This window comes from Oncorhynchus gorbuscha, linkage group LG15 (assembly GCF_021184085.1).
Source record: "Oncorhynchus gorbuscha isolate QuinsamMale2020 ecotype Even-year linkage group LG15, OgorEven_v1.0, whole genome shotgun sequence".
Taxonomy (NCBI): Eukaryota; Metazoa; Chordata; class Actinopteri; order Salmoniformes; family Salmonidae; genus Oncorhynchus; species Oncorhynchus gorbuscha.
In genome coordinates, this window is record NC_060187.1 from 75947714 (window position 1) to 75968351 (window position 20638).

Below are 20638 nucleotides of genomic sequence, written 5' to 3' on the forward strand. Positions count from 1 at the left end.
CATCACTGAACCTGATCATACCTATAATCCTCCCCGCCATCACTGAACCTGATCACACCTATAATCCTCCCCACCATCACTGAACCTGATCATACCTATAATCCTCCCCACCATCACTGAACATACCTATAATCCTCTCCACCATCACTGAACCTGATCATACCTATAATCCTCCCCACCATCACTGAACATACCTATAATCCTCCCCACCATCACTGAACCTGATCATACCTATAATCCTCCCCACCATCACTGAACCTGATCACACCTATAATCCTCTCCACCATCACTGAACCTGATCACACCTATAATCCTCTCCACCATCACTGAACCTGATCATACCTATAATCCTCCCCACCATCACTGAACCTGATCACACCTATAATCCTCCCCACCATCACTGAACCTGATCACACCTATAATCCTCCCCACCATCACTGAACCTGATCATACCTATAATCCTCCCCACCATCACTGAACCTGATCACACCTATAATCCTCCCCACCATCACTGAACCTGATCACACCTATAATCCTCCCCACCATCACTGAACCTGATCACACCTATAATCCTCCCCACCATCACTGAACCTGATCATACCTATAATCCTCCCCACCATCACTGAACCTGATCACACCTATAATCCTCCCCACCATCACTGAACCTGATCACACCTATAATCCTCCCCACCATCACTGAACCTGATCACACCTATAATCCTCCCCACCATCACTGAACCTGATCATACCTATAATCCTCCCCACCATCACTGAACCTGATCACACCTATAATCCTCCCCACCATCACTGAACCTGATCACACCTATAATCCTCCCCACCATCACTGAACCTGATCATACCTTGCCTGCTGATTTGACATGTTGTACTCTACTGTGACTTTGAGTTGGAGGAGTGAGGCTGTGTGTGTGTGTGACCTTGGGTGGGAGTACGCAGACAAGACTGATGTGTTGAACAGTCCCACGACAACACACACACACTATATCAACATGTCCAGATGAGTGTTGTTTCAGTCCATTCAGAGCAGTGGCATGGTGTTTGAGGGAAGACACAGCCCTGGTTCAGACTAACACACACCATGTAAGAGAAGAGGGTATAGAGTACGTCTGGCATGAGCTGGAGATCTAATATGGTTTATGTTATTCATAAGCATTTCTGATATCATACACTAGTGTATTTAGCTAGTTAACTATATTATAGTTTGTCAATTTTCAATAGCTCTTGATTGGAAGCCACATGATCTGATAAGTAGCCTAAGTGTTTCTACATATGAGAGTGATTGATTTTAGACAATTTTTTATATATATACGTACATAAGGGCACTCCAGCCCGTGACGCCTCCCCATACAATAAGAAAGTCATCAAGGATAACACAAAGTTTATTTCCATTGTGGTCCTTCTGAAGAGGGAAGAGGGAATTAATTCTATTGTGTAGGACAGGTGTTAGCCTACTTTATGAGTCATGAGTGTCATGGGTTAAATATCACACCTGATCATCAAACTGTTATGCAGAAGTGGGACACTAAAAGAGCTGAGATGAGAAGAGTTATGAGAACTCAGTGCACGGGATAGTCGCGGCTGGCGCACATCTGTCTGGTGCACACGGGAACAATAACAGCACAGCATCTAAACGCGGAAACAGATTCAATCAGATAATAGTATCGTTGATATTGATAATAGATTGATATCAGAAGACTGTGTTTTATATTGATATGATAGTGTTAAGTGTTGGAGCACAGCTGATGTGAGATGAGGACAAATAATATAAACAATATGCGACGTGAGCGACAACTGACGTACACCTGTAACGGCGGGGTTACCGTTATTATATGCGAATGATGGATGTGAGTTATTTTGGTTACAGTGTAGGATATCGCCAACACTTGGCGCTATCACAAAGAAAAATAAATGCTAGTTGGATTTGCAAGTCACATTCTCGTAAACATGCACAGCTTGCTTCTACCGTTCGGCGAGAGCCACAGAGCCAGAACGATGAAGATAGAAATACGCTTGCTCTGACACACAGAGATGCGCACAAATACAAGGCAGTATGGACAGCCTGTAACATCTTGGAGGAATTGCTTGGTGTGGAATAAATATGATCAGGCAATTTCGGAGCGCGTCACACTCGCAATAGAATATAAACACCGAAAGGCTTTAGGCTACATGAGAAGGCGCTGACGAGTGTAATAATGGTGTCATTGTCACAAGTGATACATTAGGTATCAAACACCTTACCTCCTTGGTATTGACGATACCTCTCACGTATTTCCCCAGAACCGAGCCAACGCCGAGAACGCTGGACACCACGGCCAGGCACAAAAGTCTCTCGCAAACCTCCATCTTATCCCAGTATTTCGCTACTCAGTGGTCGTCCCGGCCCCACTTGCCAATCAACTAGAATGCAGGAAACGACAGTATCCGAGAGGGAAGCGGAGAAGACACAGGGCGCGCGTTCTCGTCTTATGCCGATGCATGTGGCCCCAATAATTCTGGTGTGAGCGCGCTTTGGATACGCGCCCCTACTCCTTTCCCACTCACTTGTAACAGTCAGAATGCGCGTTCTCGCTCTCAGATTGCGACACATTCAAGAGACATACATCAATCACATTGAAATTAATTTGTTACCTATTTGATCAAACATTTTCGATGGGTGGGGTTTTCACTCACATTATAGGCCTATTGTTCACCTTTAGCCTAGACCTATGGAATTGAACAAGACTGTAGTAGGCTACACCTTCTAAAATCACTACACAAATTAGCCTATGTAAATCATCACACAAAGGATAGGCTACATGATTTTCACATGTTCAGATAAAAGTTGCATGTAAAGTTTAATGAATGTATTTATGTTTGTTTGACATTTTGTCTTGTCTTTAATCATTACACACTACCGGTCAAAAGTTTCAGAACACCTACTCGTTCAAGGGTTTTTCTTAATTTTTTACTATTTTCTACATTCTATAATAATAGTGAAGACAACAAAACTATGAAATAACACATATGGAATCATGTAGTAACCATAAAAAGAGTCAAATAAATCACAATATATTTTATATTTGAGATTCTTCAAATAGCCACCTTTTGCATTGATGACAGCTCTGCACGCTCTTTGCATTCTCTCAACCAGCTTCATGAGGTAGTCACCTGGAATGCATTTCAATTAACAGTGCCTTGTTAAAAGTTAATTTGTGGAATTTCTTTCCTTCTTAATGGGTTTGAGCTAATCAGTTGTGTTGTGACAAGGTAGGGGTGGTATACAGAAGATGGTCTTTTACCAAATAAGGCTAAGTTCATATTATGGCAAGAACAGCAAAAAAATAAACAAAGAGAAACAACAGTCCATCATTACTTTAAGAAATGAAGGTCAATCAATACGGAAAATTTCAAGAAATGTTAACGTTTCTTCAAGTGCAGTAGCAATTACCATCAAGCGCTATGATGAAACTGGCTCTCATGAGAACCGCCACAGGAATGGAAGACCCAGAGTTACCTCTGCTGTAGAGGATAAGTTCATTAGAGTTACCAGCCTCGGAAATTGGAGCCCAAATAAATGCTTCACAGAGTTCATGTAACAGACACATCTCAACATCAACTGTTCAGACTGTGTGAATCAGGCTTCATGGTCGAATTGCGGCAAAGAAACCACTACTAAAGGACACCAGTAAGAAGAAGACACTTGCTTTGGCCAAGAAACACAAGCAACATTAATTAGACCAGTGGAAATGTGGCCTTTGGTCTGGATTCCAAATGAGAGTTTTTGGTTCCAACCGCCGTGTCTTTGTGAGACAAGGTGTGGGTGAATGGGTGATCTGCATATGTGTATTTCCCACCGTAAAGTACGGAGGAGGGGGAGTTATGGTGTGGGGTTGCTTTGCTGGTGACACGGTCTGTGATTTATTTAGAAATCATGGCACACTTAACCAGCACGGCTACCACATCATTCTGCAGTGATACGCCATCCCATCTGGTTTGCGCTTAGTGGGACTATCATTTGTTTTTCAACAGGACAATGACCCAACACACCTTTAGGCTGTGTAAGGGCTATTTTACCAAGAAGGAGAGTGATGGAGTGCTGCATCAGATGACCTGGCCTCCACAATCCCCCGACCTCAACAAAATTAAAATAGTTTGGGATGATTTGGACCGCAGAGTGAAGGAAAATCAGCCAACAACTACTCAGCATGTGGGAACTCATTCAATACTATTGGAAAAACATTCCAGGTGAAGCTGGTTGAGAGAATGGCAAGAGCGTGCAATGATGTCATCAAGGCAAAGGGTGGCTAGTTGAAGAATCTCAAATATGAAATATATTTTCATTTGTTAAACACTTTTTTGGTTACTACATGATTCCATGTGTGTTATTTCATAGTTCGGATGTCTTCACTATTATTCTTCAATGCAGAAAATAGTAAAAATAAAGAAAAACCCTTGAATGAGTAGATGTTCTAAAACTTTTGACTGGTAGGGTATGTGTTATTCTTTTTACCATCGAGGACCACTTTGGAAACAAGCATTTTAATGAATACTTTCAAGTGAATTCCTCTGGGTCCACATTGTACATTTTGTTGTATACGTCTGTTACCCAAAATACATTCAATTCAATAATAGCCCACAAATAAACTGTCTGCCTTAGTCCAGACAGACACTGCCCGCTAACGAATGCCTACTTATGAGTTAATTATACAAAGATCATTGTTCAGTTATATTAGGCAGCTCTCTCCTATTGCTAAAGATTGGTGTTTGTCAGACCATGTCATGGGACTAGTCTGAAGGTAACTTATACAAATTAATAGAAGTATGGAGACAGTTATGAGCCAACAAAAATAAGAGGTTAAATGTGTATTTAAAAAACTATTTCCTGAGCCTTCTTATCTCCTAGATATAGAACAGACACTAAAACAACCTTATTCCCAGCTGTTTATACTTTGAGGTTAACAGCTTGTGTGCTATCCATACGTTTAGCATACCTCATACAAATAGGTCTATTGCCACATGTCCACCAGATGCATCAACCTCTTTGCGTTCTGTCAGAAGTCATTCATTGTCAATGGAGCAGTCCACAACTGTACGTTTGGGGTGCTGCACTAGGCTGCGGTGCGTTCTGTGTACTGTATCCGTTCAATATTTTCAACTCGTTGCTTTACTGTGCGGTGATACAAACAGAAGTACAGACTCCAACTAGCTAGCTTTTAGTTATATTGAACAAAAATATAAAACGCAACATGTAAAGTGTTGGTCTGATGTTTCATGAGCTGAAATGAAAGATCCCCGAAATTTTCCATACGGACAAAAAGCGTATCTCTCAAATTTTGTGTAGAAATTTGTTTACATCCCTATTAGTGAACATTTCTCCTTTGCCAAGATAATCTATCTACCTGACAGGTGTGGCATATCAAGAAGCTGATTAAACCACATGATCATTACACAGGTGCACCTTGTGCTGGGGACAATAAAAAGCCACTAAGATATGCAGTTTTGTCACACAAGACAATGCTACAGATGTCTCAAGTTGAGGGGGCGTGCAATTGGCATGCTGACTGCAGGAATGTCCACCAGAGCTGCTGCCAGAGAATTGAATGTTAATTTCTCTACCACAAGCCACCTCCGTAATTTTAGAGACTTTTGCAGTACCGGCCTCACAATCGCAGACCATATAATTTCTTACATTGTCAGCCCCGAAAACCTTAAGTGTTATTACATACAGCCGGGAAGAACTATTGGATATCAGTGAAACGTCAACTTACCAGCACAATGACCAGGAATCCGATTTTCCTAAAGCACTTCCCAGGGAATTTGATCTGTTTCCAGAGGCCGACTCAAAACAACACCACCGGAAGAGAGGGTGCCGGAGCGGTCTTCTGGTGAGGCTTCGGATGAGCGCACACTACCCATCGCTTCTGGGTATATTACTCGCTAATGTCCAGTTCCGAGTTAACAAAGTTGACGAAATCAGGGCAAGAGTTGCTTTCCAAAGGGATATCCGGGATTGTAACATACTCTGTTTCAACTAAACTTGTCTCTCTCGGGATATGTTTTCAGAGTCGGTACAGCCACCTGGATTCTTAAATAAACATCTCTCCGGGAAGAAGGGTGGGGGGTGTATGTTTCATTAGTAACGATTCATGGTGTAATTGTAACATACATGAACATGAAGTCCTTTAGTTCACCTGACCTAGAATTGCTCACAATCAAATGCCGACCGTATCATCTCCCAAGAGAACAATCCTCGGTTATTGTCACAGCCGTGTAGATCACCCGCAAGTGGATACCAAGACGGCCATCAAAGAACTTCACTGGACTTTATGCAAACTGGAAACCATATATCCTGAGGCTGCATTTATTGTAGCTGGGGATTTTAACAAAGCTAATTTGTAACACTGCTACCGAAATTCTATCAGCATATCGATTGAAGTACACGAGCGAGTAACACACTTGACCACTGCTACTCTAACTTCCGCGATGCATACAAGGCCCTCCCCTGCCCTTCTTTTGGCAAATCCAACCATGACTCCATCTTGTTGCTCCCCTCCTACAGGCAGAAACTAAAACAGAAAGTGCCCATGCTTAGGTCTATCCAATGCTGGTCTGACCAATCGGATTTCATGCTTCAAGATTGCTTCGATCACGTGAACTGGTATATGTTCCAGATAGCCTCAGACAATAATATTGACGTATACGCTGACTCTGTGAGCGAGCTTATAAGGAAGTATATAGGAGATGTTGTACCCACTGTGACTATTAAAACCTTCCCTAACCAGAAACCGTGGATTGATGGTAACATTCGTGTTAAACTGAAAGCACGTACCACCGCATTTAGTCATGGCAAGGTGACTGGAAACATGGCCAAATACAGTGTAGTTATTCCCGCCATAACGCAATCAAACAAGCAAAGTCTCAGTATAGAGACAAAGTGGAGTCGCAATTCAACGGCTCAAACACAAGATGTGGCAGGGTCTACAGACAATCATGAATTACAAAAAGGAAACCATTCCCGTTGCAGACATCAACGTCTTGCTTCCAGACAAATTAAACAACATCTTTGCGCACTTTGAGGACAATACAGTCCTTCTGACATGGCCCACTACCAAAGACTGTGGGCTCTCCTTCACCGTGGCAGACATGAGTAAAACATTTAAATGTGGTAACCCTCTCAAAGCTGCCGGCCCAGACTGCATCCCTAACCGCATCCTCAGGGCATGCACAGACCAGCGCGCTGGTGTGTTTATGGACATATCAAATCAAATTTTATTTGTCACATACACATGGTTAGCAGATGTTAATGCTAGTGTAGCAAAATGCTTGTGATTTTACTTCTGACAATGCAGTAATATCCAACAAGTAATCTAACCTAACAATTTCACAACAATTACCTTATACACACAAGTGTAAAGGAATGAATAAGAATATGTACATAAAAAAATATATGAATGAGTGATGGTATAGAAAGGCATAGGCAAGATGCAGTAGATGGTATAGAGTATATTCAATCAATCCTTATCCCAGTCTGCTGTCCTCACATTCTTCAAGATGACCAACATTGTTCCTGTTCCCAAGACAGCTAAGGTAACTGAACTAAATGACTAACGCTCCGTAGCACTCACTTCTGTCATCATGAAGTGCTTTGAGACTAGTCTAGGATCATATCCCATCCACCCTACCAGTCACCCTAGACCCACTCCAATTTGCTTACCGCCCCAATAGGTACCCAGATGACGCAATCACACTGGCCTATCCCACCTGGACAAGAGGAATACCTATGTAAGAATGCTGTTCATTGACTACATCTCAGCATTCAATACCATAGTACACTCCAAACTCATCATTAAGCTTGAGACCCTGGGTCTTGACCCCACCCTGTGCAACTGGGTCCTGGACTTCCTGACAGCCCCCCCCCCCCAGGTGGTGAAGGTAGGACACAACATCTCCACTCTGCTGATCCTTAACACTGCGGCCCCACAAGGGTGTGTTCTCAGCCCCCTCCAGTACTCCCTGTTCAATACAGTGGTAGGCTTGATTACCAACACGTCGAGACAGCCTACAGGGAGGAGGTGAGGGCCCTCGGAGTGTGGTGTCAGGAAAATAACCTCTCACTCAATGTCAGCAAAACAAAAAAGATTATCGTGGACTTAAGGAAACAGCAGAAGGAGCACCCCCCTATCCACATCGGCGAGACAGCAGTGGAGAAGGTGGAAAGCTTTAAGCTTGTTGGTGTACATATCACCAACAAACTGAAATGTGTGCTCCGGGCATGTCTTCACTGACATTTTCAACATGTCCCTAAATGAGTCTGTAATACCAACATGTCTCAAACAGACCACCATAGTCCCTGTGCCCAAGAACACTAAGGCAACCTGCCTAAGTGACTACAGACCCGTAGCACTCACATCCATGAAGTGCTTTGAAAGTCTGGTAATGGCTCACATCAACACCATTATCCCAGAAATTCTAGACCCACTCCAATATGCATACCACCCAAACATATCATGCAATCTCCATTGCACTCCACACTGCCCTTTCCCACCTGGACAAAAGGAACACCTACGTGATAATGCTATTCATTGACTACAGCTCAGCGTTCAACACCGTAGTACTCCCTGTTCACCCATGACTGCGTGGCCAGGCAAGACTCCATCATTAAGTTTGCAGATGACACAACAGTGGTAGGCCTGATCACCAACAAGACAGCTTATAGGGAGGAGATCGGAGACCTGGCCGGGTGGTGCCAGAATAACAACCTATCCCTCAACATAACCAAGACTAAGGAGATTATTGTAGACTACATGAAAAGGAGGACCAAGTACGCCCCCATTCTCATCGACGGGGCTGTAATGGAGCAGGTTGAGAGCTTCAAGTTCCTTGGTGTCCACATCACCAACAAACTAGAATGGTCCAAACACACCAAGACAGTCATGATGAGGGCATGACAAAGCATATTCCCCCTCAGGAAACTAAAAAGATTTGGCATGGGTCCTCAGATCCTGAAAAGGTTCTACAGCTGCAACATCGAGAGCATCCTGACTGGTTGCATCACTGCCTGGTACGGCAACTGCTCGGCCTCCGACTGCAACGCACGACAGAGGGTAGTGCGTACGGCCCAGGACTTCACTGGGGCTAAGCTACCTGCCATCCAGGACCTCTACACCAGGCGGTGTCAGAGGAAAGCCCTAAAAATTGTCAAAGACCCCAGCCACCCCAGGCATAGATTGTTTTCTCTACTACCGCATGGCAAGCAGTACCGGAGTGCCAAGTCTAGGACCAAAAGGCTCTCAACAGTTTTTACCCTCAAGCCATAAGACTCCTGAACAGATAATCAAATGGCTACCCGGACAATTTGCATTGTGTGACCCCCAATCCCTCTTTTGCGCTGCTGCTACTCTCTGTTTTCATATATGCATAGTCAGTTTTACTACCTCATTTAGCCCGACTAACAGGTGCCCCCGCACATTGACTACCTGGACTATCTGCATTGTGTCCCACCACAGGTACATACCACCTCAATTAGCCCGACTAACCGGTGCCCCCGCACATTGACTACCTGGACTATCTGCATTGTGTCCCACCACAGGTACATACCACCTCAATTTGCCCGACTAACTGGTGCCTGTATATCGCTTTGCTACTGTTATTTTTCAGTCTTTTTTACTCGTTTGTATTTCTTAACTAATCTATTGTTGACCTAATACCTTCTTTTGTTTCGCTGTTGGTTAGAGCCTGTAAGTAAGCATTTCACTGTAAAGTCCACAACTGTTGTATTCAGCGCACGTGACAAATACACTTCGATTTGATTTAAAATGTCCACACACAGACAGTGTGGTGAAGTCACAACAGGGCCTCTTCAACCTAAGGAGGAAAAAAAAATGTATTGCCACTGAAAGCCCCACTAACTTTTACAGGTGCACAATTGAGAGCATCCTGTCGGGCTCCATCACCGCCTGGTACGGCAACTGCACCGCTCACAACCACCAGGCTCTCCAGAGGGTGGTGCTGTCTGCACAACCGGGGGCAAACTACATGCCCTCCAGGACACCTACAAGGACCACCTGAGCCACTGCCTGTTCACCCCACTTCCATCCAGAAGGCGAAGTCAATACTGGTGCACCAAAGCAGGGACAGAGATAGAAGCTGTTTTTCAATCTCAGTGCCATCAGATTGTTAAACAGCCACCACTAGCAAAGAGAGGCGGCTGCCTACCTACAGACTTTATATCATTGGCCACTTTAACAAATGGAACACTAGTCACTTTAATAATGCCACTAAGAATGTTTACATATCTCGCATTACTCATCTCATATGAATATACTGTATCCTTCACTATCTATTCTTTACCATCGATTGCATCTTAGCCACTCTGTCACTGCTCATCCACATATTTTATACTTACATATTCTTATCCCACTCCTTTACTAATTGTTTTGTCATTTATTAGACATTAGGTTTTGTTGGGGAATTGTTAGATATTACCTGTTAGATACTGCAGCACTGTCAGATCTAGAAGCATAAGCATTTCACTACACTCACAATAACATCTGCTAACCATTTGTATGTGACCAATAACATTTGAATTGAGCACACACACCAGCCCAGGACCTCCACATCCGACTTCTAACCCTGCAGGATCGTCTGAGACCAGCCACCCATACAGCTGATGAAACTGAGGAGTATTTCTGTCTGTAATAAAGCACTTTTGTGGGGGAAAACTAATTCTGATGGGCTGGGCCTGGCTCCCCAGTGGGTGGGGCCCTGCCCGGTCATGCAAAATCCATAGATTAGGGCCTAATTAATACATTTTAATTGACCGATTTCTTTATATGAACTGTAACTCAGTAGAATCTTAAATTGTTGCATGTTGCATTTATATTTTTGTTCAGTATAGTTGTAATGTGAAGCACGTGTGCCATGTACGGAAGACGCAGGCTAAACCTCCAGCAAAACAAAACACATACCCATCTGGTGGACGTCAGGCATAAGTCGTCTGAGGAGTTTGCAACATACAGTCAGGTCCATAAATATTTGGACATTTACAGAGTTATTTTAGCTTCTACCACAGCATATTGGATTTCAAAGTAAATAAAAGTAAATGAGCTGAAAGTGCAGATTTTCAGCTTTAATTGGAGGGTATTTAAATCCAAATTGGGTGAACGGTGTAGGAATTACACAACTTTTTGTGTTCCCCCCTTAAGGGACCAAAAGTAATTGGACAATTGACTGCTCAGCTGTTCCATGGCCAGGTGTGTTATTCCCTTATTAGATCATTTACAAGTAAGCAGATAAAAAGGTCTAGGAGTTGTGTGGCATTTGCATTCGAAATCTGTTGCAGTTAACCCTCAATAGGACGTCCAAAGAGCAGTCACTGCCAGTGAAGCAAGCCATCATTAGGGTGAGAAATCAAAACAAACACATTAGAGAGATGGCAAAAACAGGTGTGGCCAGATCAACTATTTAGTACATTCTTAAAAAGAAATATGCACTGGTGATCTCAGGAACATCAAAAGGCCGGGAAGACCACGGAAAACAACTGGTTGTTGACAGAATAATTATTTCCCTGGTGAAGAAAAGCCCCTTCACAACAGTTGGCCAGATCATGAACACCCTCCAGGAAGTAGGTGTATCTGTCTTAAAGTCAACATTCAAGAGAAGACTTCAGAGTAATAGACAGTTTACCACAAGATGTAAACCATTGGTAAGCCTCAAACAGGAAGAACAAATTAGTTTGCCAAACATTGAAAAAAGCCTGTACAGGTCTAGAACAACATATGGACAGATGAGAAAAATCAACTAGTACCATTATGATGGGAAGAGAAGAGTATGGAGAAGGGAAGGAACTGCTCATGATCCAACACATACCACCTCACCTGTGAATCATGGTGGAGGTGGTGTTATGGCTGCCAATGGAACTAGTTCCCTTGCATTTATTGATGTGACTGCTAACAAAAGCAGCAGGATGAATTCTGAAGTGTTTAGGGCTATAAAACATGCTGTAATTCCTACACCGTTCACTGAATTTGAAAGCCTGCAACTTCAGCTCATTTGGTTTCCATTCAAAGAAATCCATTGTGGTGGCATACAGAGCCAAAATTATAAAAACTTGGTCAATGTACACATTTTTATTGACCTGACTGTGTCAAAGTCAGATTGATAAACAGAATAAGCTTGTTGAAACAGCCTTGTAATCCTGTTTAAGATTGATTGACAGGTAATGGATTTACCCATAGGTCACAAAATGTCTGTTGCCCCAATTCTGTATTTCGGCTTTGAAATAAATAGATGTAACACATTTAGGAGAATATATTTATTCCAAAAAAAGTGAGGGAAAACAAGGGTTACAAGAGACAAAATACTCAATCCATATGTGAAACATTCAACCAATCCTGTAAAGAGACATTACAGGAGTCAAAAACAAAATAAATGGAATAACAAGTCAAAGTAAAAAATATCTATACAGGAAATGCATTTTATTTTTGTAATATAGATTCATCTTTTTTATTCACATGGTTGCACTTGTGGTGTTGTAAAATAAAAATCAACTTCAAAACATTCTTCCAGTCTATGGCTTTGTGTAGGTTTTAATAAAATAGTTATCTTCAATAGCTCTATATTAACAACAGCATCTTGTTCCATAAAGTGCAAACAGAGAACTACTATGTAAATCTCAATGATACAGCCACCAGGACATCAACCCAGGCCAAAATGTCTGTTACTAACGTCAATGACAGTGACAGCAAGTTTCATATAAAACTAGATTCAATCTTTGGTTCTGCCTTAATCTAACATAGACAATACCACTTGTGTGATAAAGTGCAAGTCGGGGGTTCGCAAACGTTTTGCGTCTGGGGAGGGGACCCCTTTTATGTGCGCAAATTCATCAGGATCTACAAGGAGTTATGACTTCTGCAGTTTATGGCTGAACGAACCAAGTCTCGGGCCAGGGGAAAGAACATTAAAGAGGCCCGCCTGTTGAACAAACCAAGTCTCGGGCCAGGGGAAAGAACATTAAAGATGCCCGCCTGTTGGTGAACGAACCAAGTCTCGGGCCAGGGGAAAGAACATTAAAGATGCCCGCCTGTTGGCATCGGAGTGAAAATGTTGCAGTTCTCATGGCTCCACTGAATTGCTACTTTAAAAGGTAATATCCTGCAATCGACATATTGCACATTGGAATAGCTGAGTTGAAAAATGTATAATTGGGGAAATGTGTGTTTGGCTGCGGACACCCGGCAGTACCTCTACAGAACCCATAGAGAACCACTGGTCTAAGTGGGACAAAAAAATAAAAACATTTCCTATAAAGAACACATTCTGCGAAGCAGGCAGTCGGGGTCATTTCTATTCAAGGAAATTATTCTCAAGTGACCCCAGATTGTGTAGATTCCACAATGCTCTAGGCAAACTAAGTGGAATACCATCTGCTAAATGACCAAATGTAAATGGAAAATAGCCTTGCACAACTAGCCTCAGAGTTGATCGAAAGCATTTCAACCAAGACCTATTTTTAGATTGAAAAAGAGACATGGCTCACCAAAGACAGGAGATAAAATCTACGAAAGGATGCTGGTGTGTTACTACATAGCTGTGTGTAGGGTAACATTTGACCAGGTACTTGACCTAAACAGCTTTTAGATATGTTGACTAATAGGCTTTTCACACTGCATGTTTTATGTTAGCCTAGAGCTAAAGATATCCCAGGCTAAGAGATGTTGAATCCAGTGTAAATAGCCTATATATGAGGGAAATGGTTGAAGTACAATGTACAATCAAAACACACAAAGCCACCTTAAATCTCTCAACACTACTTCAGCCAATTTGCATTTCAAGACCCAAAAAAGGCGTATACTGCCCAAAACCACCAGGAACTCGGAAATTCTCTGACTTCCGAGCATTCAAAACTGGGAACTCGAGGGAAAAAAAGCGATCTCCAACAACCTTCCTCCAACTCAGAATCGTGGGCCTCGTTCTAGAACTCAGACTTTGCGACGTGAAGATCACTGACGTCATGATTTGACACTTTCCAAGATCCAAGTTGTTTTGAACTCAGCAACACGCACACAAATACATGATGCATCAATCCTCTAGAGGCATAGAAACAGTGGTTGGCCCACATATGGAGGGAGACCATGTTCCAATGCTCTCAAATGGCTCCTTCCCTTTCCTGACAACCAATAGGACTAGGAAGGTGAAAACAAGATGGCGGTAACCTCACAAGACCAACTGATTGACTAGCACCATGTCATGGATTTCTCCTGTGCAGTGCCCTCCTCTCAGATCAGGTGAATGATTGGTAGCCATTAAAAGAGCAGCTTATTACAGTGTTTCCCAAAGTTGTTGCACTGTGACCCATAGAAAATAATTTGTGGCCCACCAAGAAAACAAGAGCAATGTTTCTGACCAGGACCAGAAACAAACACTAAAGCAACAACCTATTTGGTCATAAACCACCAAGCGGTTCTAACCCACCATTACAGTTCCATAGATGGATCAGAGGGCTGTACTAGCCTTGCTCATTGGGGGCGCTAGTAGTCGATTCATTCAGGGCATCCCATAGGGCCTGGAGTGGTGCTGGTCGGGTGTGGGGTTATGATATCTACTCTGGCAATGGAGACACCAGGCTACTAATTCTCAAAATTCATTATCAGTCGTCATGTTGCTAGAACACAATGAGAACTTTATTCATCAAGGACCTTGTAATGCATCATAGCAATGGATGGCTGACAGAATGCATAGTGTTAAATGGGATCTCAGAAGTCCTGCTTGGCTAAACAATAGTATACTGTACAACACCCATGAGATTCAGGGGCTTGGGTTGCAACTCATGGCCCCATACACCCACGTGCTGCTTTACTGCTGCAATTAAAAACACACAATCATGGTTTCAAAGATGGTAGATGTTCCACCCACACAAGCACTGACAAACACGTGCAATGTTAGAGTCATTGATAGACGCATACAGAATCCACTTACCAGACACGCATGTGGGCACTAAACACAGACACACGAAACAAACATTTACACTTAACTTACAAAGAAAAAAATGTGAAATTATCATAATCAGCAACCATTAAACACAACACTTCTAAAAACAAGATAACCGTAAAGGTATTCAAGGGAATCACTAAACAGCTCTTTTAATTTCTATCAGCCTGCCTCAAAACGCTGCAATAAAGCACTGGCAGCAAATAGCCACTGTAGAATGTCCTGAAGGTGCATAGAAAGACACATTCTAACGAGAGAAGTCACCTGTTCAGTGAGTATGAGCTCACTATCATGCTTGTTCTAGATTCTCCTGCTCACTCAGTACAGGCTGTTGGAGCAGAATGGATCCTCTGATTTGGACAGAGATGCAGAAATGGTTCAGCAAGCAGGACGTCCCCTGGCTCAAGGGCTGTGGCAGTGTAATGCACTGCATCCTGGGATAGAGGGCTGCATTTTTGGCAGTCAGTGCAGTGATGTACAGATAGTATGAAGAGATGGGCCATGCATCCGTCTGCTTCAGGCTTTCTTATTGAAGTTATTCACTGTGCAAATAGAGATTTCCAGTCTTTAAAAAAAAACATCTGCTTCTAAAGGCAATCAGTCTATAGACAGCTAAGTGACTTATTTTAGATGGCAACAAACAAAGGCTGAGCACAAGAGACTTAAAATCATAAGACTTAATACTTGGCGTTAATAAAAATGATCAAATCAAAAATGACTGACTTGATGCTTTGCTCCCACAAACAGTGACTTAAATACAACACAATATCAGCATGGCTCCACTGAATCCTGTTGATTGCACTGATCAATGAAAATGCAGCTATAATATTGCATTAGCTATTTATGATTGGCTAGTTATAATATATCAGTATAAAAGACAGACCAGCATATAGAGATTATATTGGCCTCATAATATCAACCCTCAGCCACATCTCACTATGAGGTGACTGGTTGGGTGGGTAACGACTAGCTGACCACTAGTCACTACAGTGATAGCGGTTAACATTTGGCTACTTTGAACAACTAGGAATGAGCAGCCATAGAGTATGGCACTACACAGCTAGGAAATTAACTTAGCATCCACCTCACAATATGCTCTTAAAAGCCTTGAACAAACAGGGATAACTATAATCCAGGATTTTTAAAATAATACAATAAGAGTACACACACAATAAATAAAAACAAGGAATACTATGGCATAATACGATCAATTATGAATAACAATTTCTGTGGAATTTCAAGGTACTACGAAATCCTTCCAGTTTCTATGTTTGTTGTTTTTAGCACTGCAGCGTCCTATTGATGGGCCAATCAGCAGAGTAAGTGACCGAACAGCGGCAGTATTCACAACCAACTAGTTTAACAGACCTCAGAGTTCTACAGTTATTAAGCTTGATTTAGAGTGGCTCCCTAAAAGACAATTGGCCATTAAGTTGTGATGGCACTATGTAGGAGCTCATTGCATGTCTACCACTATCTGATTAGGGACTGGAACAGTCTTCTATAGGGAGATGGATCGACCATTCACCACAACGCTCTGTGCTGTTTTATAATGTCCAGGCTCCAAACTCACAGTTTTACACCGAGCACAATGCAGCAGCCCAAAAGGCTAAATGGTTTAGTGTGTGTGTGGTCAACATGTCACTGTGCATGGTGCTAAACAGCAATTGAGAGTTTGAAAGCTGAAGAAGTTGCATTTAGTACTTGCTGTCCTCTCGATCCATGGGTGCGTCATTCGGTCTCTCCAAAACTGGGCACGCTACCAACACCTTCTGCATATCCTCCTCCTGCTGTTTTTCCTTCTCCTCTCCCAGGCTTCATATGGCCCAAAACCCCCTCTTTTAAATCCTTTGACAAACAGCACTCTTCATCTAGCAAACCCCTGATTATGTCTTTATCCCACAACATTTTTGTTGTTCTCTGCTGCCACGCCAACTAGCCCCTCCCCATCTGAAACTAGAGCCCCTCCCCTGGCATCTAGCAGCTCCTCCTCCTGAATGGGTGTTGCAAAGAGTTTCTCTGGGTCACCCGTGGCGACAGAGGAAGCACGGCGATTGGTCCTTTCCAGCTTGCGGTGCATGCGTGGCTCCTGGGGCGAGTCCTTCTGGTCAAAGATATCCCTGATTCGGTTGACGCAAATGTTAGCCGCTTCCCTAGTCTCCCTGGAGAGCTGTGATAGGCTGAGAAAGCCATGGGGAAGGTCGTCCACCACACACAGGGTGACTGGCTGATCTACGCTCCTCAGGCGCTTGGCAAACATCACAGAGTCATCCAGCATGGGGTCTAATGCACAGGCCTAGGGGAGAAGGAGAGACAAATGGTGTCAAAGAGTATATTATAGTAAAAAATCATAATTGGTGGAAAAGACCCCAATTTTTTTGGGACAAGCCAGTCCTCAACTCCATTTCCCTCCCTCTCACCACTAGGTGTATTGGGGGTAGTCCTCTCAGCATGCTGTCGGGGGCCAGTAGAGGAGACATGTAGGGGTTCCTGACGACAGGCGAGGTGGCCAGCTTCATCTCAGCCAGCCGCTCAGAGCGCAGCGGTTCGAAGCCCAGGGGGAACTCCCGAGGGTGCTCCAGCACCACGCCCTCCTCCCCCTCAGGGGGCGCTATGGCAACAGAAGACAGAGCATCCGACATGGACACCACCTCTTTGGAGAGGAAGAAGCTCACGTTGTCAGGCTGGAGGGGTACAGGAAAAATATATTACCATGGCAATACACAAGTTAACACTAGTCTAAGACCAGGACTGTGGAAACCTGATGATACTGGATCATACTGATGTGTCTTTCCGTTGGGACCAGACACTTGTTCTAAGAATCTACAAGCCTCAAGTATATTTTTTCACATTTCAAAATCACAGGAACAAACATTGACATGTTTCACTGTGACAGTTCTTCATATTCCCCCTGTAGACAGAGGCATTCATTCAGACTGGCTTTATAGAAGCACAGAGATGATACCCATACTGACACACTACAGGTTACACTCAGACACACAGTTCTGTCTGCCTGCCTGTGCAAATCTGTGGAGAAGGGAACAACACAAGCAGCTTGGTCACCATCTATTTGCATAAATTATTCAGAGAGGCTTAGTTAAGACAAACACCAACACTTCAGTGACAAGTGTGTCTGAAGTCGTTGTAAAAGAAGTAAGGATGAATCTGCAACACTGATCTGAAGTCAGTTTAACCCCCCCCAAATGGTCAGGATTTGGGGAGGGTAATCCGATCCTACATCTGCTTTAAAGGGAAACTCGGGGAGTATCATACCGTGGTTTCGGGGAACACCATTGCATTGTGGGCAGGTGTGGTGGGGGCAGCAGCGAGGGTGGCGATGGCATTGTTGGCGTGGCCTGCGAGGCTCTTCAGAGACTCTCTCCTAAGGGAGAAGTCCGAGGGATGCTCAGGGAGCTCGGGGGGGTCCGAGTGGGGTGAGCTGATGGATGCCTCAGACACACTCTTCCTCACTGACGAAGACGTGTCTGGAGAGAGAAGAGAAAGTCATTGACAAACCAAAATAAGACAGAAGCAGAGTGAGAAAGACTGAGGCCATTATGGAACAGGGAAACATCAATGAAGACATGATTGGAGGACAGTGAGAAGAGGGAGTGAGGGACATGCAGTTATCGGGAGATGGATTCATTTTTGGACTAATAAATGATTGATATACACCATTGATTGAAGAATAACACTTAAAAATGCCTTGTGAGCTTAGTTCAACTGTCACACCCCATCAGAACCCCACAATCTTATTTCACCCCAGTGTTATAAATGTAAACAATATAAATGTAAACTAACACTGTAAAGCTTTAAACCATGGTTAAAACTACATTTATCACATGGGTTCCTTCCATCCATAGCAGTCTACAGTTTGAATTTGAGTGGTTACATTGCTCCAGGCCCATCCCTCAGCTTTTGACCAAAACAGAGGCGGGGTGCCCGCTTTGTTATCGTTTCAACTGCGGATTCTAGCTTTAAGCAATAATGGTGTCATTACGATCTCCCCGTCACAACACAGCTGTAAGAGGCTTGTCTGTTCTCAAAGCTGTACTCACTGAGCTCTTCTATTCATAATGAACTCCCCATCATGGCCTTTAATAATGTACACCTCCCAATGACAAAGTCATTAGTCTGGCCCACAGCTGCTGTGTGTCAGGTAACATGGTGACGCCTGGAATAGTCTGCTTACTGCAGGGTTTCAACACAATTAGTGGGGAGAGCCTTCTGTGGCCTGAGACTAAGCAGTGAATTGATAAGTATGGATGAGGGTGTGACGTAACAGGGTGGTAGCCGTGGGTGATTGATCGGTTAAGATGTTAACTATGGATATCAATTTTAATACAAATCATACATACATGGCCCTTCCGGTAATAGGAAAATATTATTTCACCTCAGTCAGACACAAAGATGCGTGAACACAAGTACATAGAGACACACATACCCTCACCACAACACACCCCAGACCCCTCCAACACACACACACTGGTGTACCTACCTGTTGATGCCGTGGCAGCGGCTCTGTTGGGGTCCAGTAGGGAGTGGATCCAGTTGGAAGCTCCCTGTTTGAAGTCTCTGAGCAGCAGGGCCGTGTCTCTCCTCACCATGCTCAGAGTGCTCACCTTCACCTGCTTCTCTGCCTGGGGCTCCTCACCTGGGAGAGAGAGGGAAGGGGGAAATGTGGTACCCATCACTCACCAGTATTGATCGGCATGCACAAACACCACGCACTACACTCAGGGGCAGTAAACCATCTCTGCTGCCTCTCACAGTCGTACCTGCGTAGGCGCTGAGACACCTGGAGAGCACACTGAGGGGCAGTAGGGGGTCAAAGAGGGTGAGCAGGCGGGAGGGCGAGGCGTAGGCAGTGAGCAGGATGGCAGGGTAGGCAGCTACGATGCCATCAGGCATTCGCACACCATGAGTAGCTGCGCGCATCGATGTTGTAATACACAGGTTACCACCGGCACTGTCACCCGCCAGACAGACATTCTCCCCGGTCCAACCTGAGAGAGGAGAGTCAGAGGATTGAGGCAAGAGAGTGAGAGAAACAGAAAGAGGGAGAGAAAGGAGAAAAGCTGACTAAAAGTGAGAGTCTATATAACACTTCCAAGTCCCACTCTCTGTGCCAGTGTTTATATGGGGCAATGTTTAATCTTGTCCCACAATGTTTTATATTTGAGACATAAGTTGAGACTATGACATTCAGTTGAGTGAGTTCCAAGCTAACCAGTCTTTAGCTTACTGTCATAATAATCTATTAAGTACCAGGAAGTAGCCATGGTAAATAATGAGATCATTGTGAATAAAGCCCACCTGAAAAAACAGGCATGTCTATTTACATGTACACAGCATCAAAATGTTGTCAAAGACATTTTCCACTCTGGGATATTAAAGATCCTTTATTCTAAGATAAAGTGGTAGTGGTGTGTAGTCCTACCCAGCAGGTGGTGATTTTTGATGGCCCAGCAGTAGGCGTAAAAGCAGTCCTCCAGGGCCCTGGGGAAGGGGGCTTCAGGGGCCAGAGAGTAGTCCACAGACAGGATGGGCACACCCAGGTCCCGAGACCAGCTCTTCAGGTACGGCTGGAGAAGAAAGGGGGTGAATGGAGGTGAAAGGAGTGAGTTAACCCCCTACGAGGGCAGGCAGA

General features: G+C 43.7%; 2 protein-coding genes across 3 annotated transcripts in view; both read right to left on the bottom strand.

Moving 5' to 3' along the window:
• Nucleotides 1–2506, bottom strand: part of LOC123998049 (transmembrane protein 145-like) — a 48377-nt gene extending 45871 nt beyond the window's left edge. For both annotated transcript variants that reach the window (XM_046302884.1, XM_046302883.1), the window contains exon 1: nt 2257–2506. In XM_046302884.1, the coding sequence (XP_046158840.1) occupies nt 2257–2361 (105 nt within the window). In that variant the 5' untranslated portion in view covers nt 2362–2506. The remainder of the gene's footprint in view (nt 1–2256) is intronic.
• Nucleotides 2507–12301: 9795 nt separating this feature from the next.
• Nucleotides 12302–20638, bottom strand: part of LOC123998047 (hormone-sensitive lipase-like) — a 46478-nt gene continuing 38141 nt past the window's right edge. Inside the window, 6 exon segments of the mRNA XM_046302880.1 lie at nt 12302–17284; nt 17409–17672; nt 18262–18473; nt 19487–19642; nt 19767–19994; nt 20429–20573. Of these exon segments, the coding sequence (XP_046158836.1) occupies nt 16883–17284; nt 17409–17672; nt 18262–18473; nt 19487–19642; nt 19767–19994; nt 20429–20573 (1407 nt within the window). The 3' untranslated portion in view covers nt 12302–16882.